The following is a 25,888-nucleotide window of genomic DNA, read 5'->3' as shown; positions in this document are numbered from 1 at the left end:
GAAGGAGAGCCACAAAGAATGGCCATGAAGAAGAGCCACAAAGGAGAACCACCAAGTAGAGCCACAAAGAAGAGCCACGAAGAAGAGCCACAAAGAAGAGCCACGAAGAAGAGCCACAAAGAAGAGCCACAAAGGAAAGCCACAAAGAAGAGCCACGAAGGAAAGCCACAAAGAAGGGCCATGAAGGAAAGCCACCAAGAAGAGCCACCAAGAAGAGCCACAAAGAAGAGCCACGAAGAAGAGCCACAAAGAAGGGCCATGAAGAAGAGCCACAAAGAAGGGCCATGAAGAAGAGCCACAAAGAAGGGCCATGAAGGAGAGCCACCAAGTAGAGCCATGAAGGAGAGCCACCAAGTAGAGCCACAAAGAAGAGCCACGAAGAAGAGCCACAAAGGAAAGCCACAAAGAAGGGCCACCAAGAAGAGCCACCAAGAAGAGCCACAGAGAAGAGCCACGAAGAAGAGCCACAAAGAAGAGCCACAAAGAAGGGCCATGAAGAAGAGCCACAAAGAAGGGCCACGAAGGAGAGCCACAAAGAAGGGCCATGAAGAAGAGCCACAAAGAAGAGCCACGAAGAAGATCCACAAAGAAGAGTCACAAAGAAGAGCCATGAAGAAGAGCCACAAAGAAGGGCCACGAAGAAGATCCACAAAGAAGAGCCACGAAGGAGAGCCATGAAGAAGTCCACATCAGGCAATTAGCCGTGTGTTGATTATCACATTGCATAAAAAGACAAAAAATAATAATAATTAATTAATTTCACCACTAGTTTCCAATGTTATGGGTGTTGAACTTTCTTTGGACAATGGTCTAGAAGAAAAGTTTTTGAAACCTGGAGGTTAAGTTAGCAAAGTTTTAATCAGTTGAGAATAAATTGTGACTTTAAAATGCAAAGAAAACAAACAATAATTTTATGTTTGTCATCTCTGTTACTTTTATGCCATATCACACCAACATGAAATATTAAGAGCAAAATGTGGCTTTGGTGCATCTCCGACCTAAAACTGTGTCATATTAACGCTCTCATGTAGACTCATCACTAAATGTAAGTGCAGGTTTTGCAGGAACATTAGCAGACCCACACGTCCTGTTTGTTGCTCACAGCCGGCTGGGTGTACGATGCACGTGTCCGCGTTCTGAACAGAAAGCAGAGATTACACAACAAGCGTCCACCTGAAGTCGATCTGGAGACACGCTGGAACACCAGGTGTGAACTGATGAACTTCAAACTGTCCCCGATCATCAAATTACACTACAAGCTTGTTGATCCCTGGTGTGAAACATGCAACAGGCATTCTGGATTTGAGATCATTTCATCTTTGAGTCTCATTAATGTGCACATAAATTAATAAGCCGGTACATTCATGCACCCTCTTCCTGCTATAATCACCTACAATTCATGTAGGACGCCGCGCGGCTGCTTCCTGGTGAGTCACTGGTTATTCTGTCAGATAGAAGATGGCTCCAAGCAGATGACTAATCCTAAGCTGCATCAAATATCAGATAAATGCCAAGTATGTGGAAATATGTAACCAGAGGAGCAAATACTGTCTATATTTGAGGTGATGCTGGGTTTTAGGACGAGTTTTACATTTATAACGTTAACAAAACAGAAATACGTTTATAGATTTTTACCAATGCATGTTGAACGGAGCGTGTCGGATTTTGGCATTTTCTTCTTTGTGTTTTAAAAATGCCAACAAAGGCATTACAAGAGAGAAATGGTACATTTAAGACTGCATGTAGTAATCCTACTAAACTCTAACTTGGCATCTATAAAAGTACGATGTCAGAAACTCTGCATCGAAGAATCAAGACTGTGCAAACTGCAGAAAACATTTAAATCTGTACCCTGCGAGAACCCGTTCAGTCTGAGTAAACAGTGAAGAATTAAAAAATGTTTCTCTGAGATTTACAAGATAACGGTGAAATATGGCAAAAACATCATAGCTAAGGATGTGCTGTCCTATTCAGTGATAAAATAACCCCAGGGTATGCTTGTGTTTTTTATGAAGATATCAGTTTTACGGAATTATATGGCAATTAGAAAATGTAAAATACTGAAATGGATCTTTGATCATAACGTAAATGATTATTATGTAAATAAGAAGCAAATACTTTAACTTCTGGGCTCACAGGGGTGTCTCTGGTGTTTCCAAAGTTTCTTCCTGAACACTGTGGCAACACACGCCATCAACTTCTACCTTTAACAAACCATTTCCAGCTCCATCAGCCAAAAGCAGAACGATTGGTCTCACCAGTTGCCAATGAAGCGAGGATCGCTCTGGTCGATGGTGACAACAGTTTTGGGGTCTACGTAGAAGCCAATGAGGACTCCTCCCAACAGGTAACCAGCTGCTGGGCCCAGTGCTCCCATCACATACATGATTGCTGCAAACAGATCAAAATGGAGATAAAAGCTGAATTAATCAGTGTTTAAAGACACCAGAGAACAAACACAGTGCACAGCTGTGGTATTATAAGAGACACAGAGTTGGAGAAAAAACACACTTTTGTTTTTATTTAATGCTACTTTAGCTGCTAAACATTATTATTATTTTTTAATCAATTAATGTCTCTTGGTCTTTATTCTGTTTGGTGGTGTGGGTTTGGGGTTAATGAATGATTATTCTAACGAGAACAACTAATCCAGCACATTCTATTGTCATGTACAGCCTTAACGACGAGTCTGTAGTTTTCTTAATTACTCCATAATTTACTTATATTGTGCCATTTCCCTGCACAGATTAAAAGCAACCAGAAAGCATTTTTTAAATCAGGTGGAAAAAAAAAAGTTTCTCATGCAAAACCTCTTAACATTACAAGACCATCGTGTCACAATACAACAATACGTAGAACTGTTTCCCAACATTCTTTGCATCCTACGCACATAATTTATCTAAAACCACAATAATTTATATTTTTAATCAAAGTATTTTAGTGTTCAAACCCAATGACATCTAGCTTAGGTTTGGACCTTAAATAACACCAAAGCAGTGCAGTTCAAACAGTAAGCGCCGTGCACAAAAGGTCTTGTGTGCTGCTGGTTTGTGCAGATCCTATGACTGAGCAATAAGAGCCCTGCTTTAGGCTGAGCGTAAGATTTCTCCAATTAGAGAGACTTAACAGAGTTAAATCCTTGGCTCGGGTTAAAAGCAAACACAAAAATGTGATGGCGTGACTCAAAACTCAAAGCTGGACCAGGCACAGAACCAGGCCGAGGATTATCCAACTGTTAGAGTGCCGGGGACTCACTGGGAGCACTGGGTTTATGCAGGCGGAAGTGTCAAGGACAAATGTTCCACAGCAGATTACAACCTTCAGGACCGGCGCTTCTAGTTTTTTTTTTTTTTTCCATACATTTTACTTTTTTATTTTACCGAAGATTTCTTTCAATTTCTGTCATATCCCAAAATACCATTTTGCTCAAAGTTCATATAAGATATTTAAACTTCAGTTTACACTTTGAGACAAGGCCAGAGAAAAGATTTATTGCAACTGTTTTTCCTCTTGTGCAAAAAAAAAAAAAAAAGTCTTCTTCAGCTTTTCATAAGATATGTTAATTTTGCTTATTGAATTAAAAAACAACATTTTAAACGAATGAAAGGAGCGTGCCACCACACGGTGTTCAATCAAGAAATGTTTAGCGAGTGAAATTCCTGCAGTTGAAACAAGAAAAGATTAAAAAATCACCAATAAATTACAATAAAAATGAAAAATATTTGGTAGTTCTCAACTTAAGTTAGCTAGAAACCAATATTACTATTACAATCTGAGAGCAGGTTGTGTAAAAAAAGAGAAAGAACCCTGAGAACACATTTTTAATATTTTCAAAACTACATGGATTATTAAAAAGCCTCAGGACCACGAAGGAACTGAACGATTTTAGTTCGGCTGGTGCCGTTATGAAGAATTAGGATTATTTAAAAACATCCTTTAAAACTATTTCATAGTGATGCAGAAAACTAATCTGTCTGTTCTCAGATGTTCTGATTCCTCACGAACAAAGTGTTACAACGTTTGTGTCGAGTACGAGTTGAGCCAAAAGACCAGAACAAACGTCCAGGAAGTGAGACGACGTTTCTCTGATTTCAGCTTGAACTCCAGCTGAAATTTAAATGTTTTCTCCTGATAAAGGACTGAAAGACTGAGTCCCACCGTGTCTTCATCTCATCAGACCTACATATAATTTTTGTAAAAGCTGAACGATGGACGTTTCAGCATCTCATGGTTGTGTTTATGGTTTCGGTTCCAGCAGCATGCACACGGTAGTAACAGGAGGAAGTTCATGTAACAGAACGGACTGACCATGTTTTACACGTATCAGGTCTTCATGATAAAAAAAGATGTGATTCGTGTAACGGGGAGTGCAGTTTTCTACCCAACAAGGCTCCAAGTCTAAACCAAAATATACTCCAGAAATCACAAGCAAATTGTTTTCTGATCCTCCGTCCCGTCCCTGCGCTTCATTATTACATCACCCGACGGAGACAGCCGAAGCTCGGGATGATAAAACATGGGGTCTGGACTGAAGCGGACTCTGCAGCATCGTGGATAATCCCTCACATGAGCAGAGAGAAGGGGAAACCCTGAGCTGGACAGAAACCGTGCTCTGCAACGTGACGCAGAGAGGACGCAGGCTGCGGCTCAGACGGAAGGACTGCCGAGGCAGAGACCACGAGAGAACTGAGAAACACGACGAGGGCAGAAGATTAATGCAGGAGAACATGACGAATATTAGAAACAAAGAACAAACGGCAGCAAGCGATGCAACGTTTTCACTTGACGGATGCTGAAACAGCCATAAACTCTAGAAAACAGTGACTCGGGCTCATTTCTGCAGTGATTCTTCAGAGCAGACAGTCAAATCTTGACGTTTTACTATCGTTTTAAATTGACCCTAATGTTCCAGCGTATTTAAACACAGAAAACAAAGAGTATAAAAGAGAACCATTGAACGCTTTTTGGTGTAAGCTGTGAATGTCTCACTAACGAAGTCATCTCTTCTTGATCGAGTATAAAACGAGTCAATTCTACAGATTTTTCAGAGCTTGAGAAATTCAATATTTGCATCGTTAAAATGGTTTTGGAAGAAAAGATACTGTCCCGAGTGTTGACTAGATCAGCTTTAGAAACACGTCTGTTGTTAAAATATTACAAAAGAAAACTGGAATTAATTCATCACATTTAGATGAAATTTTTAGTTTCTCTGCATGTTGGAGCAAGAATGAAGTTAAGATTTAGATCAGGTGAAACTTTAGACTATTTACACATAAACATGCCGTTTTGTTCACAAATAAAAACCAAACCATCTTTGTGGTGAGTTCCTGTGCAGCCTAAAAAAAGGTTGATTCCTTTCACTCTTGAAAACTCCCACGGTCTTGTGTAGCTTAGATTTAGAGCATCACTTTTCACAGTTCTTTTAATTTGGGGACATTTAAGCACAACTGGCTGATGTTTCGTATAAAACACGGGACGGTGCAAAACAATGGAAAAAAAGGCGGAACGAGCAGAAAGAGACGGATGACGTGCTGGACATGAGCCTGCTGCTGGCGAGGCCGCAGCGTTTGTGCTGATGGCAGGAAAACTTCTAACGGAATAACCGATTTCCAGCCTCATCGCTCCCATCCATCACCGCTCCGCTTCAGCCTGAACGACGCAACAACGTCAGCAACGCTCCCAATCTGCCGCCTGTTGCAGTCCGCCCTCGCTGACGTCAGGCTCCTTTTCCAGGAAACGTGCACGAACAGTGCATGACGCAGTGATCGCATCATTTGAGAAAAGACACCGACAGAAACTTCAAACTCGCCTCCCTTCAGCTCAACGACAGCAACTAAATGAACTAAGCTAAACTTTAGTCAGACGGAATTACTTCCCATCACCATCACCCAACGTTTACTGGCACCAGTACTTTATGTGCACACTTTGGTGACATGGGTGTTTGTTTGAGAGAGCATTCTGCAGAAATTAAAGCTCTGACAGTTAAAAACTCCAAGTCAGTGTTCATCTTTTCTCATTTAGTGAACACAGCTGAGCAGACGACGACGCTTTACAGACATTTGACCGGATCTTTTTGGAAGCCGCTGCAGTACCGTATTTTCTGTCGTACACGTCGCACCGCCCTATAAGTCGCATCAGTCCAAAAATGTCTAATAAAGTGGAAAAGTCCATAAATACGTCGCATCTATTATGCGTCACCACTGATGCGTCGCGTTTGTTACGCGTCACCTCTGACAACCTGGAAATGTGGGCCGGTGTGCCAAAAATCGATGGGCTGCCAAATGACGGCCACGGGAGCGTGCATGGGAGGACCGTAACAAGAATTTAACAAGATTAACACTTAAAAACAATTATTTGTTTGCTCTAAATTGTAGTAAAGGTGTGTCTCAGTCTAACTTTTCCTTAATAAATGCACTTCGACGGTCAAATCAGCTGCATTTCAAAAGTATTCGCTGCCTCCGTGCTCCGGGAGCAAATCAGGAAGGAGGAACGCTGCACATTTCTTTGAAATTTAACAAGACAAGCACCTAAAATAATTATTTGTTTGCTCGACTTTATAGAAAAGTTGCGTCTCAGTTGAACTTTTACTTAATAAATGCACTTCAATGGTCCAATCAGCTGCATTTCTCCGGGGCGGCTCAGTGAAATGAAGCCGATTTGACGGTTGCTCCAGGCGAGCTGGACGAAGGAGGCAGGCTATGGCAAGCCGATTGTGTCATTAATACTCACTTACCTATTACATCATACAACGGCCTGCCATACAACTCGAGTGTCATCTAGCGGCTGAAAATGGTAGTGTTCAATATTTTCAGTCAGAATGAATGAAAACTGTCAAATCTCAGGCAAAAATTGGGTTATAAATATGGAAATAAAACAAATATGTTGTTTCGGCGTATAGGTCGCAGGGCATGTTTATGCAAAAAACCTCGACTTATAGGCTGAAAAATACGGTAAATGACCTCATCATTTGTTCCAAGAACTGTTTTTAGTAGTCCTGAATCAACACAGTTATTTGTCTTCATTAACAATCCCAAGGTTCAGAGGTTCACGCAGTCTGACTGTAGAACACGTCACAGCACCACACCACCTTGTATTCAAACACAGTTTGACAAAGAATGATGAAATCTGCATCGTATTCATTCAGTGCACTAAAGTTACGAAGGGTTCCTTTAACAACATGCAGATCCAGCCACGTAGCGTGATCTGCTCAGATCTGGTTAAGACACTTTCTGTGACTCGTGTTGTAGAAAACCAGCTCCCGGACGAGAGCAGAGCAAATTATTCATCTTCCACACTTTATTCTGTCAGGGGACAGAGAAAGGTCTCCAGTTTCATACAGTTTGCACCAGAGACGCTTGGACTGAAACTTTTTACGCTAATTTAGCCGGACCTATAGAGTAAAGGACAACATGCAAAGCAGACATTTCTGGTTTTGGTGAAGACTGAACTGGTTCCTAAACAGAAGCTAAAATTTTTTTACTTTTTCCTGCAACTGCAAGGACAGAGGATCCTTTAACCGCTGGTCAAAAACCGAAAATAGAGCAGAGTGACTTTGTTTAACCTTTTTTCAGGGCATTGCCTTTAAATCTACAGTAAAATTAATTATAGTACTGTATATTTTACTTAATACAAAGATGAGATTCATTCAACCTTTATTTAGACAGGTTAATCCCATTGAGCCTCAGGGACTCATTTACAAGAGAGACCCGAGATATAGTTTGTTTTTTTATTTTTATTCTTTAACTTGCAAGACAATGTTTGCTTGCATGATTGTTCAGTCACTTCTGGACATGCAAAAACTCATCACAAGTAATACTTGATTATATATAAAATTACAATATAATTTATTTTTTATTGGTTTAAGTTAACATTTAAACTCTTCACATACTTCAGGGGCATTATAGTCGATAAAGTGTAGCAGAAATAGATCAGCATTTAATAAACTAAAAGTTTTTTTTAATTTCTGTTGAAAAATTCTCGTCTTACTTTGTTTGGCTCAAATATAAAAAAGCAGCTATAGATAATATTTCCCTTGTGTGGTTATTTATTGAACATGTGGTACTTTCTGCTTGTTTCATTTTTACCTTTCACTGTAAACGTCCTGCCCCGCCCGTCGGCATCACCACAGTCCGTTAGGTTGTGAATATTTAGTATTTTTCAACTCCAGATTTGACTGTGAGTCACAACACATCACACACCGAGGATCGACACTCACATGGTTAGTGAGGAACTAGTAGTTGCATTTTTTGAACAACTCTCCTTAAAAACATATTTAAATGAAAGTTGATGAAAATGAAAAATACAGAGCAGTAGACGTTCAGTAAATCCACAGAACAGATTTATGCTTCATCTGAAAACACGTTTGATTCTTTCGTGGAGATTAGAAATTAATATTTTGCTAAACAAAACGCTGCACCAGCCATGACCCAACCATAATCAGTTGACCAAAACAATCAAATATTAATGAAGAAATAAATAAGATGTGGATTTTTCTGCCCCTGATTGATGAGTCAAAGAGAAACTCTGCAGAGTGGTTGCTCAGCCGTCGCACTGCTGCCTCCTAAACGGATTAAATGTGCTTCATCATTGCTCACGTGTTGCATCATCATGATGAAATGAAGCCAGGACTCCCTCAGCCGTTACGGCTTCAAAATCTACATCTGTAGTCTGGATGTCTGCAACACAAATTACACGAGTCTGAACCCCTCGGCCAGAGACGCACACGCACGAACACACCAACCCCGGCTGTGAGCGATTGATACCAGTTGTAAATTAGAGCGTTCAGAGCCGCAGCAGCTCATAAAACACTAAATGTCCTTTAGAAATGACTTTGTGTTTTTAAACGTTCCAGAAGTCTCAAGAAGATGTGAAGATAAATCAATGAGCTAGAAGCTCGTCAGCCTTCGATCAGCTAACGTTTGATTGACGACACGCGACCGTGCAGCAGCGCGTCGGAGCACTTTGTAGAAACGGACACCGCCGAGGCCGGGCTGACCCGGGTCGGGATGCTGAGCGGGGAAACACAATGACACGTTCGAGTGGGCTGACCGCGTCGTCATGGCAACACGCTGACACAGCACGGTCTTCTTACAACTTTCCAACGGCTCTGCAGCTCCAGCACTGAACCCTCTGCCACCGTGAGGACTGAAGAGACCTGCACGCTTTACCCCCGTGCACGTTCTAAAGTCTCTGTCGGAACAATTCGCGCGTCAGTGTGGACGTCAACATTCAGGACGTTAAAGAGAAGAAAAGTCGAACCTCCGGCAGCAGAACTGGACGTTTTGTTCCACTTACAGCCAACGATGCTTCGTCTCTTTATGAAAAGGAAGTGGCTCTGAGCAGTTCAAAGAACTAAAGTATATATTTCTTTTCTCCCTCTCGTCTTTTGTCTTTTCAGCCATGTTTGATTTTAGTCACTCACTTCAGGTAAAAGTTTTTCAGAAGAATTAAGATCTTTCTGCTCGACTGTTCTAGAAAAGTGATTTAAAATAAACTCAGTAATCGTTTAGTAAAGCAGCCAATTGTTTCAACATCAGGAATGATCAAAAAGACGTCATCAAAAGCTGAATAACAAACAACTCATGAACCTGAACAACTTGTTGCTAGGCCTGTCACGATAAACAATAAATCAATTAATCAATTAATCGCTCGATGAATGAAAATTATCAATCTCATTTTCATTTACCAGCTTTATCGTTTCTCTGGGTCTCTCTTTCTACTGAAGACACTGGATGACAAAAGACTCAACTCTGGTGCTGACCCCTCTTTCTTTCTCTTTTAAATCTGTTTTAACGATCCAAAAATCGTGTTTTTGGATCGTTAAAAGCAGCTAAGCTGAGAAGCTAAGCTAAAGGTTGACCTCTGGAAAAAACCTCCGTCTGGGCCTGTCACGATAAATGTTGCTGGGCGATTAATTGCCTCAGAAATAATTGCGATAAACGATAATATTGTTTGAAATTTGACAATATTTAGAAATTATTGTCAAATTTAAGAAGAAATGTTTAATTTGTTTTGCATGTAGTACCTTTTTTGACCACCGGATGGCAGTATAATTGTTTGAACCGAAGGATGGATAGCGAGAGAGCGAGCAGCATGCCTCTAAGAAAAATGGGAGGGAGGCTCCTTGACAAGACATGGGCTGTCTCTCTTCGGTTCTCAAAATGATAGATGCTCAGTTTGGTTTGAGCTCTTTAGCATTGCATTTTTCACACAACGCTTTCAATAAATAAATAAAACAATCAGTTAAGTTCTCAGCTTCTTTTTGTAGAGAAAAACTTTTTACATGAAGGCACGGGTTTCAACTGTGAATTTTGGAGCTTCGACAAGACGGAGGTTTTTTCCCCAAGGTTGGCCTGTTAGCTTAGCTCGTAGCTTAGCTTCTCAGCTCAGCTGCTTCTAATTATCCAAAAACGTGATTTTGGATAATTAAAACAGATTTTAAAGAGAAAGGGTGGGGTCAGAGAAGAACTGGAGTTGAGTCTTTTGTCATCCAGTGTCTTCAGTAGAAAGAGACACGAAGAAACGATAAAGCTGATAAATGAAAATGAGGTGGATAATTTTCATTCATCATGCGATTAATTGATTTATTGTTTATCGTGACAGGCCTACCTCCGTCTTGTTGAAGCTCCAAACTTCACGGTTAAACCCGTGCCTTCGTTTAAAAAGTTGTTTTTCTCTACAAAAAGAAGCTGAGAACTTGTTTACTAATTTTTTTTTATTAAAAGCTTTGTATGAAAAATGTTATGCTAAAGAGCTCAAACCACACGGAGCGTCCGCCATTTTGAGAACCGAAGAGAGACAAACCATGTCAAGGGGACTCTCTCCCATTTTTCTTAAAGAGACACGCTGCTCGCTCCCTCACTATCCATCCTTTGGTTCAAACAGTCTTGTACTGTCATCTGGTGGTCAAAAAAGGTACTACATGCAAAACAAGTGAACATTTTTTCTTAAATTTTACAATAATTACTAATTATTGTCAAATTTCAAACAATATTATCGTTTATCACAATAATTTCCGAAACAATTAATCGCCCAGCAAAATTTGTTATCATGACAGGCCAAGTTGTTGCTGTTTAAATGAGTTAAAACACATATTTTAAATGTAAAGGCCTAGCAGTCCTTGAAGAAAAGCATATTTCTGTGTTGAAGAATGTCAGCGTAATGACCACTTCATCCCTCTGTCTTCTGTTCCGTGTCATTAGGAGCAGACGGGCCTGACAAATGAACTGGGTTTGAATAATTCTGCTGCCGTCACCGTTCAGACTCAAAGCACATCTTTTGTCAACTCAGCTGATAATACAAACTGCTGCCTCACAAACTGGCCCCTGACAATCCAGGAAACATGAAAAGCCGACTTCATCAGAAGTAGAACGATTTTTTCACCAAAACAAACAAATAAAACCCTTTTTAACAACATATTTGTTCCCGTGTCTTCATTTAATGACCTTACAGCAATTTCTAACTGCAGCTAATCACCTGCTGCTGAGCTTCAAACCAGGCTCCTGCTTATATGCTTTGCTTCAAGAAATGTCTTTTTAAAACCATTTTAAAAAGTGCCAGTGACACCATCTTAGTCAGGTATCCCTCAAAGAAGAGATTATTTATGTCACTGGGACCTTGCTGGTCAAATGAAGGACATACACACAACCGCGGACCGAAGTGACCATTTAACTCGTCTAGCTTCTCTCAAAATGAGTTTGATGAAAGATCAACCGTCCATCAAGGACTTGTTAGACCCCGAGAACAGTTTGGTCAAAACAAGCTGATCAGACCATTTTAACCAGTTTATGAGTTATTTGTTGTCAACACTTGAGCTGGTTGTCTTTCATACAGAAGCCCTTTCACAGTCTTGATCGGTTCTGCTGCAGAAACAGTTCACTAAACACTTAATGTTCAATTATTGTTTTAACTCAAGCAAGAAGTTTTACATTCTGCTTTGCTTGATTGAACCAGTGGTGATTCCAGCCTCTTCTGGGGGTACTCAAGCACCCCTGAAAAATTAAGAAACCGTCATTAAGATTTTGTAATAAACTCATTTTCAAACCTTAGATTCACCAAAATATTGAATAAATATTGAATAAATGACGACGGTCTTAATCGGGCCAGTAAAATCTATGATTTTTTTTTTTTTTGCACGAGTCGGATCCTCAACGTCACCTGTCAATCAATCCAGTAGGCTCGTCAGCAACTGACCAATCGGTGACCTCCATTTGTTCTGAAGGTAAACGCCCCTTACCTGCAGGAGCTCCACCCCCTTTTCCTCAGACAACATTGTCGGGGTTTGTAGTCAGAGGTTAATAGTTAAATTAAAGGTTAATGTTTAAAGCTAGTTGTGCTTTGTTTTGTGTTTTAAGTGTAGATACATGTTGTAACTTCTGGTTGCATGCATTTAGTCTTTGTTATGATCCTGTAAAAGTATTTGTGACTGAGCGCCTCGTTTACTTCCATACCACCCTGAACACGCCCGACCTCGTCTGATCTCAGAAGCCAACCAGGGTCGGGCCCGGTTAGTACTTGGATGGGAGAGCTCCTGGGAGTACCAGGTCCTGTGAGCCTTTACTTCTCATAAACCACACCCTGGGGTGTGTTGTTCAAGCCAAGAGCCATTTTCAGTACTGGGGGCTAAGCACCCCTAAAGGTCAGATCCTTGAATCACCCCTGGATGGAACATGAAGCGTTTTAAAGTTTCAAAGTTTGAGTTGAAGTGTGAAAATCTGATGTTTAAAATTTTTAAAAAGTCAAGTCAATGCCTTAAAATATTGATAAAGAACGCAGCAAAAATGATTAATTGAATTTCAGGAAAGAGATTAAACATTTTATGGTGGCGTTCTTTACGGTCCCCATCTGACCGAAGCCACAGCTTCCATGTTGCCTGAAAACCATAATAACAGAGGAAACGTTCCACTTACTATTCATGCTCAGAAAAATAAAACTATTAAACTCCCACCTAAACATGCAGAGGCTGAAACGAGCGCAACGTCAGGCTGAATAGTGAAGCAGCCGACAACTGGGACAAATGTCCACGACGTCTGCGTCCAAACTTCACACGATGAGACGCTTTATGTAAAAATTATCTTTAATTCACAACAAACACGAGAAATGAAAACAAGAACTAGACGTTTCCTGATTTTACTTTTATTCTTACAGCCTGTCACAGGCAGGCAACCGTGTGCCCGTTTTTCTGTTAGCAAAATATCTCAAGACCCACTGAAAGGATTTTAATGAAAATCTCTGAGATGTACATTTATAAATTATTATTTGGGATTAATCTGATTTACGATGGCCTCCGCTGCTAAACAATCTTAGTAAGCACAACAAAGGCCTTAACGTATTTTCTTACACGTATTGAGCTAATATTTGGCGTGGTAGTAGCTGAGAGTCGTCCCCAACACATGCTCTGAAAGCTAACTCATCATTCATACGACGTTCATCTAAAACAGCATGCACATCAGCAGGCGACGGACGTTTCTTCCAGGAATGACTTCATCTTACATAAAAAACTGAGTTCTTCACGATACATCTATAAAAAATATTTAATCTATTTATAAATCTTTGATTTGCCTTTGTAGAAAAGCAAAAAGAGTGATGACGTTTTCTTTTTACCAAGAAAACGGTGTTTTGCTGATTATTTTAATCTGGTAACGAAGGCCTTCAGTTTGTCCCACAAGAGAAAAATCGACACTTTAGCAGAACTTTCTCTGATGCAGCTTCACCAAAGAGAATGCAAAACCAGATTTAATCCACTGCACCTAAACGAAGATGGTCATCCTTCAATATATGCCGTTTGCAGCCATTAGTTAATAATAAAGCCTCAGAAGTAGGTCCACAGATGCAGGTGCTGTGAGGGGACACAGATCATGGCTGAGCTGCCATAATAACATTTCAAGTGGTTTCAGCGTGCCCTCCATGGCAGCCAAACAGAGCATCTCTTATTGGGATTACAAAGCAACACTGCCCTGAATTATTCCAATAAATGTCTGTGGGGCCGTCACGCATGATCTCATATGTAGGTTAAATCTAAGCAGGGTGAAAATGTATCAACAGTTTTTATGCTTCTTCCAAGTTAAATCAAATCTATATCACTTTATTGCATTGCAGTCAGAAAAAAGGCTTAACTATAAATATATTTTTCCTCTTTTTTTATTTATTTAGAGAAAGGAAAAGATATTTTAAAGATATTTTGTCTTCTGACACTGAAACGGTGTTTAGAGACTGATTCATATTCATTTATATTCATTCTTAGATTTTGCTTTTGGAAACTTTAATTCCTCTTTTTCTGGATGTAAATCACATTTCTTGGATGATCATTTCCTCTGGTATCAGATGCTGTGCAGCTGGAAGGACTTTTACTGAAACTTTTTTAGTTTTGGACATTTGTTATGATGCATAACCATGGCAACAAGGCAGTTTTCTACAACAGTAGCAGCTGATTAACATCTCAAAAGCTCAAATAATATCTCAACTACAGCCCCAAATCTCAAATGAGTTGAAAAGGAGGCTCTATGGATGCATTCTCATCTACCAGCCAGCTGTGCTCGAGTGCCTGACCACTGAGATCCTGGAACTAGCAGGAAACACGGCTCATGACAGCAGAAGGACAGGATCGGCCCTCGGCACCTACAGCTGGCTGTCCGCAGCGACAAGGAGCTCGGCAGACTGCTGGGAGGAGTGGCCATCGCTCTGGGAGGAGTTCTGCCAGCATTGGGGTGGTCCTACAGCCCGAGGGAACCGAGAGGCCAGCAGATTCTGGGTGGACGGATCGGACGGCATCTGCAGCCAGTTTCTTAGGATCCACTGTGGGATGGACCTTTACAAGAGATCCTTCCTGCCTACAGCATCAGCATCTATAACATCTCTTAATGAAATGAGGATAACGAGTTACAACAACAAATAATTTCCCTCTGGGATTAATAAAGTATTTTTGAATTGAATTGAATTTGAATTTACATCAAAATGTCTCAGCTTGGTTCTCTAACTTTGGTACCAGTACTGTATGTTCTGCCATAAACGTTGCACCACCGTATAAGTCCCATCAGTCCAAAAATATCTAATAAAGTGGAAAAATCCATAAATACGTCACTTCCATTCGGCCTCACCGCTGACGACCTGGAAATGTGGGCCGGTGTTGTGCCAAAAATCGATTGACTGCCAAATGGCGGCCGCGGGAGTGTGAACGGGAGGACTTTAAAAAGATTAACACTTAAAACAATTATTTGTTTACTCAAGATTATAGCAAAGATGTGTCTCAGTTGAACTTTTACTTAATAAATGCACTTTAATGGTCAAATCAGCTGCATTTCGCCCGGGCGGTGCAGAGAAATGAAGCTGATTTGACGTTTGCTCCAGGCGAGCTGGACGAATGTGGCAGGCTATGGCAAGCCGATTGTGTCATTAATAGCCCCTTTTATCTATTACATTATACAACGGTATGTTATACTGCTCGAGTACCATCTAATGGCTGAAAATGATGGTGTTCAATATTTTCAGTCAGCATGAATGAAAATGGTCATATCTCAAACAAAAATTAGTTTATAAATATGGGAAATATCCAAAAATAAGTCGCTTCGGTGTACAAGTTGCAGGGCATGCAAATTATGCAAAAAAACTGCGACTTATAGGCAGAAAAATACGGTACTCAGTTTGAGTTGATACTTCCCGTGTGTCTAATAAAACATGATTTATATGTGTGCACACTGATTGGTACCATGCACACGTGTGTAGTTGTGGTCATAGATGCTTCTTGAGTCCGGATCTTTTAATTGAGAGGTTTAAACACGACGATGCGTCGTCAGACTGCGCATCAGAAACGGGGGCTCTGGGCTCCGGGTGTCACCCCCCACAGAGACCGAACGAACTGGTGCTGCTGACGATGATGTGATGGAGGCTCAGAAATTATTCTGTCTATTGTTTAAAAGAAACTCTTAAAACAGTCATATCTAAAGGCTAAAAGTGCTCGAAGATTGTTTTGGCATTAATTTTCTTCCTCGCCATGCGTTTTATTTTGACAGACCTACCTGGAGAGCTACACGTCGTTAGAGGAAAGGTCAAGGTTTTGTCGCTGGAAACTAAACACGGCTTTAAAAGTCCAGCCTGGTCTGATACGAGGACACCGACCTCAGAGTGCAGATACTTTGTACTACTGGCATCATCATTTTCTTAATTTAATCTCGTAAATGCATCTTTAAAAGCAGGACCATTAGAGCAGTGGCTGCCACCATCAATAACAGCAACAGTTCTGAAGCGTTTATGTCACCAGCTGTTTCCTGGTTAATTTACTCACATTACACCAGAATGTTCTCAGCAAACATGACCATGTGACTTAAGATTTATTTGAAATTTAATTCAAATCTCTCTGTAGGCCTGTTTATACCTATTACCAGCTAAGAAAAATCAGAAGACGCACTCAGAATAAATCACTGCACATGTTGACACTTGTGACGAACCATTCCGTGCACAATGACTCGTTGTGATGCACAAACGTGCGCTAAGAATTATTATTATTTTTTTAACATTTATAACGCCAGCAGGGCACTTCAGAAACAAATTACAAACAAGAACAGCTTAGTCAAGTTTTAACACACAACTAATTTCATAACAAGTGTTTAAAAGATAAGATATTCCACTGTTACAGGTTAAACGTTTAATTAGATGAAAAATTCCCCAATTATTTAAATCCCCGACAACTGAGCTAGTAAACTTTTTTTCCTGAGAGCCACAAAAAGCTTTATTAACAGAAATAAGATAACAACTTGCTGCTTGATGATCCTGAAAGCAGCAGCTGTGCACGTTCAGATTTCATGAGCGGCCATCAAGCTTCACTTTGCAACAAACCGGCTCGTCACTTTCAAACCACAGATGACTCAACACATGCACACAAATGGATCTGCAACACATTTATTAAACTCCCCGTCAAATATGGAAAAATAAAACTAACTTCATTTAAAGGACGGCAGGATGAAATGTTTGTAAAATAAACAACTTGACCCACATTTTGTCTCCAAGTCAAAAATTAACCCCAAGAGAACCAGGGGCGATTCTAGAATCTGACCTTTAGGGGCGCGTAGCCCCCAGTGCTGACAATGGCTCTTGGCTTGAACAACGTGGTGGCCATTGGCGTCAGAAGCATTCATAATGTGGGGGGAACACACTGGTGGGGGGACCTGGGGGGTCCTCCCCCAGAAAATTTTGAATAAAGTAGATGCCATTTCCTGCATTCTGGTGTATTTTAACAGGTTGTTTAACATCTATGTTTACCTACGCAAGTAAACACTTGATTCAATAACTACTTTAGAGAGCACGGCACAACAAGAAGTAGCGCTAAGCTAAAGGCGTGCAATACAGACGCGCTAGCTAAGATGCTATAGACATAGCGCTCCACTTTACATTGCACAACCTAATAAACGCTTTGTACAAAATCAGTTTAGTGTTAACTGATCATAACAACCAGAAGTTGCAACAAATATCTACATTTAAAACACACAGAACAAAGCACAACTAGCTTTAAGCATTATCATTTAATTTAACCATTAAGCATGCAACGTAATTATGACAGAAAATGGAGGATTTACCTGCAGTTACCTTCATACACATGAACATGTGGTACTTCCTGTTTATAACTGTTGTATTTAGCTGCTCATGAGGTCGACCACAGGGCTTTATCCTTCGTTCACATTTTTCCAGACTCAGTTTAGGTTTTGGAAATGGAATAAACTGTATTCCACCCTCTAAAACAAGGGTTCCCGACCCTGGTCCTTGAGGAACACCATCCTGCATGTTCTCGTTGTTTCTCTGCTCCAACACACCTGATTTTAATAAATGGGTGATTTACAGGCTTCTGCAGAACACGAGGAAGTAATTAAGTCACTGAATCAGGTGTGTTGGAGCAGGGAAACAACTAACACATGAAGGATGGTGTTCCTCAGGGACCAGGGTTGGGAACCACTGCTATTCAACTATTCTGCTCAGGGGGGGCCCAGTTACTGAAAGCCAGCAGCTAAGGGGCTGGACATCCAGCGATTAATCATTATGTAAATAAACCAAGTATTACAATGATCTGTTAACTTCTAAATTTGTTCAGTTTGCTGCATTGAATCATAAATGCAATAAACAAAACCCAGAACCGCCAAAAAATATTTTTTAACTTTATTTTTCAGGGGTGCTAAGTTAAAGTTAGGGGTGCTTGAGCACCCCCCAAAAAGAGGCTAAAATTGCCACTGAAGATAAATAAAATATGAAAATGTCTGCAATAAAGAAAGATTTATAAATGAAGTGGGGAATACGCTACAGGTGTCATTTCCTGTCTTCTGTTGTCCTTCAACAGTTGGAGGGGAAGAAGCGTGGGTTATCATTGGTAAGGAGGTGTGTGGGTGTGTTAGTGCAGATTATCTTAAAATAGTAAACATTCCACCCAATTATTCAGCCGACTGAATAATCCATCAGTAATCTGGTGAATGGAAGCAGGATCTCTGATGCTGTAGATCTGAGTTGGGGATTTTTTTTTTTAATGAATCGAGAATAAACGTCGACACCAGTGGATTTTTACCGACCCCAGACAGGAAGGGCTTCTTGCTTTTTGAATATGTAGCAGTAAAAACATGATTTTAATCTGTGTGTGTTCTCATTCCAATAACTGTAGAGGCAGTCAGCTGTTATTAACTCCACCGCCGTGTTTCTGGAGCCAAACTGTCTGCTGCTGCTCTCTGGGACGTCCTGCTCTGCCCCGCGCTGTCCCACAGCTGCCGATTGTGATTTGGAAACAAACGCCTGCATTCAGTTCTCACAAAAGCCACTGAATACCGATGGCTGCTGGTCAAGTGGATCTAGCTGGACAAACACTTTTTGGTTGCACGCCAGAGTGGTTTTTAGAGGCAGAGTGTTTTTGCACAAGGTCATAAGGCAATAAATGTTGTAATACTTGAAATAACTCCTAATTTTCTTGCCACTTTTCCATATTGTTAATGAAAAAATATGTTGAAGGACCTAATTGGTAAAGTAGCATTTAAAAGACCAATGTAAATAATTTAGTGTGATCTATTAATAAGGTTGCACTCCATTAACTAGACTCTTCATTCAAGCATGCAGTTAAAAGTCCAGCTGCACTGATGAATAAGAAAAAACACTTAAAGAGGATATCTCATATTGGTGATGGATGAGCTCCAAATAAATAACAAACACACAGATTCTGTTTAAATCACTCCATGCAAATGTTGATCGGTTCATCTGAACACTGTAGCTTTTATACTGAAGGATGCCTCTTTACACAAATCACATATTTCCTTAAATGAGCTCAAATTGACAAAAGCAGCAAAGCGACGCTGTTAGAAATGCTGTGGATTAATTTTATGGTAATTTACCAAACAAATTAAAGAATAAAATGTGTTGTGTGCAATTCTTTCTCCTGGGATGTTTAATATTGTAAAATATTCACTAGTTGACATTTAAAAAAAAACATATGCCCTTTTCACAGGCTGACACAATTTTCCACAGTCTTAGTAAAACGCCCGCAACATGATTTATTCTAAATAAAACAGAATTTAGCACAACACCGCCCTGCTGTTCTTGTTTTTGCAGCTCGGTACATTCCTGTCGTTTCAGGGTGCATTGAGACACTTCACTCCTCCCTTCTTCTGGGAGTGTTCGTCCTCAGAAATACAACAAATACACACAATTACAATTAACCATCGACGCCTAATTATCATTAGAAACAATGAGCTCTGGTCCGGAGCCAGATGGGTGCCAAATACCCGCCGCTCTCAAATCGTACCCCGATTTGTACCCAGAGGCGGCCATTATGTCCCCAGCAGTTGACGTTTTGTACAACTGTGCATGAAATGGTTACCACACTGTATTAAAATGGTGATGAAAATGTGTGCATTACTGCTGAAACGTGTTTCACTTCAAACCCACACATCTGCACAACATCTATGGAAATGTCAGATGTTTCCTATTTCAAATGTCCTTCTTGGAGAAACATCGAGCAAGAATCAAATTTCACTCTTCAAGTGATGCTCAGTCCAACTGCTCCTCGTTTCCTACAGATCACGGAGTTCAAATCATGTACAAGCCTCAGTGGAACGTTCCATTTTTCTACCGGACTACAAGAACACACGCAGCAAGACCTTTCTCTGTCCCCGTTTCATAACCCTGCCCTCAGTGCTGGTGTATTTGCTGTAGACTTCACCTTGTTTGAGGCAACTGGGGCAAGTTCTTCTAGGAGGGGATGTGAAAGGAACAGAGGCGGCAGTTTGAGGGTCATTTAGTGTAGGCTGAAAGGTGTGGGGAATCAAATGAGCGTGATGTCACCAGGACGCCTGTGAGGTCAGCAGTGATACTGGTGGATTGCTCGTCAAATTTGGCCACATTTTTTTATCTTGGAAACCACAACGCGTTTTAAATTTTTGTCCAACATTGCACAAATTACTATGTTTTTAACTTTTATTTAGGATTTCATCATGCTGAAACTAAACATGATGCTGCATGCTCAACAATCCAGGTAGATCAATCTAACAACGTTGAGTCAGGTCGTCTGGACGGATTCTTCTTTGTCGAAACGTTTCAAAGACCGAATGCCGTGAGACATTTCAAGAAAGAAGAATCGGTCCAGAGGACCTGACTCAACCTCGTTAAACATGATCATATCCCCCAGATAAACTCTTAGGTTTGGTGATAAAGTACATATTTTATATAATTTTCCTCACATTGAACAATTAGACCTATGAGTAAAGTTTATCATCCAATGCATCATTATTGCTCTTGCAGTTAAACAGAAGTGAATCCCTGCAGCCATGTCCTATAACTGTGGAGTTTCACCTTAAACAATGGCTGCACGTTTACGCCTGTGGTTTGCAATTAAATACAATATAAAATAAAAATATCTACTCTCTAGAGAGTATACGATGTGTGATATGTGACTTGTATGTGCTGCTGATTATCCATGCTGCTGATTATCCATGCTGTTGTGTTCATTCGTACCCATCTGCTCACAAAGACTCATGTTCGGGCTGCTGTTATATCGTATTGTTTTACATTATTAGTGTTTAACGTAGATCTTTTAGCGTACCGTTTGGCATAGTGTATATCTTACATGCTTATATACTTTTTTTTGCACTTTATATTTTTGCTATTGTTGGATGTAACTGGGATCCTGTGTACATAATTTCATCCCACCTCATGTACCACATGTGAATGACAATAAACCTACTTGAACTTTAGCTTGAGTACCATATTTTTTTGGCCTATAAGTCAAAGTTTTTGCCATAATTTGCATGCCCTGCGACTTATTCAGTGAAGCGACATATTTAAGGATTTTCCTCATATTTATAATCCAGTTTTTGTCAGAGAGATGACACGTTTCATTCACCCTGACTGAAAATATTGAACACTACCATTTTCAGCCGCTAGATGGCACACAAGTAGTATGGCATGTCGTTGTGCTGTGCAATAGGTAAACGTGGCTATTAATGACACAATCAGCTTGCCATAGCTGCCATAACCATCAAATCAGCTTAAATTCTCTGCACCGCCCAGCAAAATGCAGCTAACGTGACCATCAAAGTGCATTTATGTATTTATTAAGGAAAAGTTTGGCTGAGTCACACCTTTACTATAATTTCCAGCAAACAAATAATTGTTTTCAAGTGTTAATCTTGTTAAAGTCTTGTTAAAGTCCTCCCGTGCGCGCTCCCGCAGCTGCCATTTGGCAGCCAATCGATGTTTGGCACAACACCGGCCCACGTTTCTGAGTAGTCAGCGGTGACGTGTAACAAACGCATCAGCAGTGTCTCGTAATAGACGCGACTTATACGGCAAAGCAACGTAATTATGGATTTTTCCACTTTATTAGAAATATTTGGACTGATGCCACTTATAGGGCGGAAAACACGGTATATGCAAATATACATTTTAGCATATAAATTCTCAGAAGTGATCAAATATTTCTGTATAATAAGCCGGCCTTAACAAACTCTTCTAGTTGAATTAAATGTCAAACACTTGAGATTATAAAGAGGCTTTATGAACAATGAAGCTCTGTTATAATCAGCTTGAATTTACACATGGCGCACTACAACTTCTGCCAGGGCATCCGCCGCTGTGTAACCTATTTTTGTCTCTATGTGGATGTTCACAACTCGGTACAATACCAGTGTCAGGAAGCAAATATAAACCTAGTGTGTGACTAAAAATATCAAACTCAAGAAGTCACGTTTCTCATGGTTGGACCAAAACGTCCAGATATTACTCTCTACAGCATGGAGACCCAAACTGGCACTCGTGCTCTGCACATGCGTCCAAGCCTCCATGCTAGGCATCGGCCCAGACGGAACAAGAGAAGGCAGGAACAAGAATGAATTTCTAACGTGAACAAGTGCAGATCCACTCGTGTTTCGAGTGGACAACTCAAACTGTGGGACAGTTGTGCACTTCAGAAGAGTTGGCAGACGTTTAGCAATACGGGTGTGAGAACAAGTGCTACACCAAACTCTATAAATAATGATGGCAACCTGGATTACAGAATATATGCTGACCAATAAATATGCAAAAACAAGCTTTTTGGGGTCGTGCACAGTTGGTGCATTAGCAGAGCAGATGGTTCACCGATGAGTTCAGAACCCTTGTAGATATGAACAGATGGCTAAATGTACCGAACATCGCACTGACCCATGACCTTAACCAATAATGAACAAAACACCATCAGGAAAGTCATGCTTTTATCCAAACCTGCCAGTTAACTACTGATCATTAACCATCAGTACCAACACGGTCATCCTTTAGTTGCCAGGTAAGCTCTCGTGACTCGTAAGGTTACGATCATTTGAAGTGACGGCAGCAGGTTTTAGGTGTGATGACAGTAAACGATGGCAGCTCTGTCTCACTCTGCTTTAGCTGCTTGACTAACAGGACCAGTTTAAATTCACTCATAATGGTGCTACACGCTTCATTAAACCAGTTAGTAAAAATTGGTGCCTAACCTTCTAAAATGATTTTTAGACAAGATTTCCTTGATAGTTCTGTATTTTGCACACCACGCCACTTGTACTGCACAGTTGAGACCAGCAAATGTGAATTTAATTAAATAATGTCACTAGAATATATGTTTTGAGTTAAATGTTAAATGTGTAGTGAATTATTGTGTGGATGCTTTTAGATGGCTGGGGCCCATCTTTACAATTCAAGGTGGCCGTTATCCAACACTGGCTTTGTCATTTTGGTCCGATTTGTATTTTCATTTAATAAATTATTACAATAACAGCTTTAAATAAACGCATATTTAACACCACTTAGAAGAACTTTTACAAGTGGCCAATATCGATCAATTAAAACGGTCAACTTCTTTAACTGGTGCTGATGTTTATGGATTTGGATCCGATTTGAAAACGACGGTCCATCATGTTCATGGTTATCTGTTGGATATCACCTTTTTTGTACGGTTGGGGAATTTAGGCACAAATAATCTACTTTGACCAAGAAGAGTCCAGTTTCCAGATGTTTGGCCTTGGGATCATTTGGAAGACGTGACTGCGCTGAGTGCTCGGTGTTGGAGCATTACCGAACACTAACTGGTAAAATTCACTCATTGCGCACCATAAAACTCTTACCCAGATACAACGAGGCGTTCTCCTTCTTGACGTTGTCGTCCAGGTAGGTGGGTCCCAGTGTGTAGACAGGCGTTGATCCCATTCCCACAAGGATCTGCGCAACGACGAACAGCGCCACATACAGGTGGTGCTCGTTGCCGTCCTGGTCTCTGGGACAGGAAGTAATATCAACGCGATCCCTGCCACTGGTATTGCTGTTCATGCACAGGCCCTCATGAGGTGAGGATGAGTTGACCTCTTGGATCTGGTAGGGTGGGGATATGAAGTGAGGTAAGGAGAAGAGAGCAGCGCCAACGGCTATGAATATCCCTCCAACGGCCAGCCAACGCGGTCTTTGACCCCGTCCACCAAAGTAGCTGATGAAGACGACCACTACGAGGCTGCCAATGTCAAAGCAGCTGACAAGGAGGCCAGACTCCGAGCTCCTCAGGCTGTACCTCTTCTCTATGGTGGTGATGACACTGCTCAGGTATCCTGACACCATTAGGGACTGGATGAATGTCAGGTAGCACATGCAGAACAGGAAGCAGCGAGAGTCCTGCAGGATCACCCTCAGGTATTTCCTACTGGGCAGGCGGATCTGAGCTAGCCTTGAAGCGACAAAGCTTGGCGGCTTCTTCCTGGTCACGCTTTTACTCCTCCGGATTTCCGCGTTCTCCGTGTAGGAGCTCGGCCTGTTCAGCGCAGACTTCCCCGGCTTCGGCAGGTAGTTTGTTCTTGTTGGGGACTCGACGTGGAAAGACTCGGTCTTGGTTGGCATCTGGATGAATTCAGCACTTTCCCCTGCCGTCATGGACGTACGAGCTGAATTATCCAGTAATGTCTTCTCTAGGGGCCTTGCTTCATTTAAAACAGTCAAACTTTTAGATTTAAAGTCGGTGCCCGGTTCCTCAGCTTCACTGGAAAACCCATCCTCCTTCTGAAGAGACTCCGACAACTCAGCCTCCTCATGGTCATCCATGGTGCTCATCAAACCAGGCTTTCTTAAGGGTTACAAACTCCTCACTTCAAAGATCATATGTTTTATTAATCTGCACATTTACACCCCCACCAGTCTAAGAGGCCCAGAAAGACAGCTGCAAGAAAAGAATGCTTGCAGCTTGGGCTTATCTGCAGTGCAGGCAGGGCAGCCTCCGGACACTTTGTTTATCTGGCCATGCACACCTGCTCTCTGACAACATCCGACCCGGAGCGTCCAGGCCTCCTCAGCTCCAGCAGCGGCCGGGACTCCCAGCAGATGCTTCCGCCCGCAGCTGCTCCACGGCCGGCTGAGGTGAAATCACTCCGCAGAGACCCGGCAGCATCCCCGACAGTCCTGCCAGTGAAGATCAGGCAATGTCATTTCCATAAGCACACACTGCGTTCCTGCCCCTCTCCTCCCGCAAACTCCTCCTCCGCGAGTCAAGGGCAACCCCGAGTCCGGCTGTTAGCGCCGCGGCGGCTGAGCTCCCGGGCGGCAGCAGAGGCTGTCATGGACGGCTCGTGGTCCGGAGCTGAAGCCCAAAGAGCCGGGGAAGAGGAGACAAGACAAGGAGGACAAGAGTCCGCAAGAAAACCCGGCGGTGAACGAGGATGACCGCCCGCAGCCGCGGCTTTCAAAGCGATGCGGTAAGTTTCCGTTAACCACCCGGAAACGGAACACCGCTCCGTCAAAATAAAAGCATAAAAAAAACAACTGGAATTAATACAGAGTACTAGTAGTTTTAAAATGCTGAACAATGTACTGGGATTTTTTTGATGCACAATACACAATGGCAAAATAAATGCTGCATTTAAAGCATCAATACTGCTAATATTTGACAAATAACAATTAATTATTAAAATTTAACACATTTGTTGTTGCTACTTTTTGCCATCTTATTTTAATTTGTAAAAGAAAAAGTATGCCTCATAACTGTCTATTGTTGTCATCATTCTTTGTTAAATCAGGTCTCTCTTGTAAATGAGTCCCTGAGGCTCAATGGGATTAACCTGTCTAAATAAAGGTTGAATGAAAGAAAAAAATACCAGTTTAGAGCTTGTCAAAACAAAAATCCTTTCCCCAACTTGTGAATAATGTTATAATAATCCATCCATGCGTTCACTGTAAAGATACATCCATCCATTATCTTTACCCGCTTCTTCCATTTTGGGTCACGGGGGTCACCAGTGCCCATGTCCAGCAATCACTGTGCGGGGGGCGGGGGACACCCTGGACGGGTCACAAGTCCATAGAGAGACAAATGAGACAAACGAGACAAACAACCATTCACTCTCTCACTCACACCTAGGGACAATTTAGAGTTACCAATCAG

The 25,888-nt window shown here is 41.3% G+C and overlaps 1 protein-coding gene and 1 pseudogene across 1 annotated transcript in view; one reads left to right on the top strand and one right to left on the bottom strand.

Annotated features, from left to right (window-relative positions):
• The window catches only part of LOC119415261 (solute carrier organic anion transporter family member 5A1), a 37,277-nt gene extending 12,589 nt beyond the window's left edge, over nucleotides 1-24,688 (bottom strand). The window contains exons 1-2 of the mRNA XM_037682436.1: nucleotides 23,595-24,688; nucleotides 2,259-2,391 (exon numbers count right to left, since the gene is read on the bottom strand). Of these exons, the coding sequence (XP_037538364.1) occupies nucleotides 2,259-2,391; nucleotides 23,595-24,564 (1,103 nt within the window). The 5' untranslated portion in view covers nucleotides 24,565-24,688. The remainder of the gene's footprint in view (nucleotides 1-2,258; nucleotides 2,392-23,594) is intronic.
• Nucleotides 12,436-12,554, top strand: LOC119415325 (annotated as a pseudogene).
• Nucleotides 24,689-25,888: the final 1,200 nt, after the last annotated feature.

This window comes from Nematolebias whitei, chromosome 9, assembly GCF_014905685.2.
Source record: "Nematolebias whitei isolate Nwh7 chromosome 9, NemWhi1, whole genome shotgun sequence".
Taxonomy (NCBI): Eukaryota; Metazoa; Chordata; class Actinopteri; order Cyprinodontiformes; family Rivulidae; genus Nematolebias; species Nematolebias whitei.
This window is presented reverse-complemented; position numbering and strand designations above follow the sequence as displayed.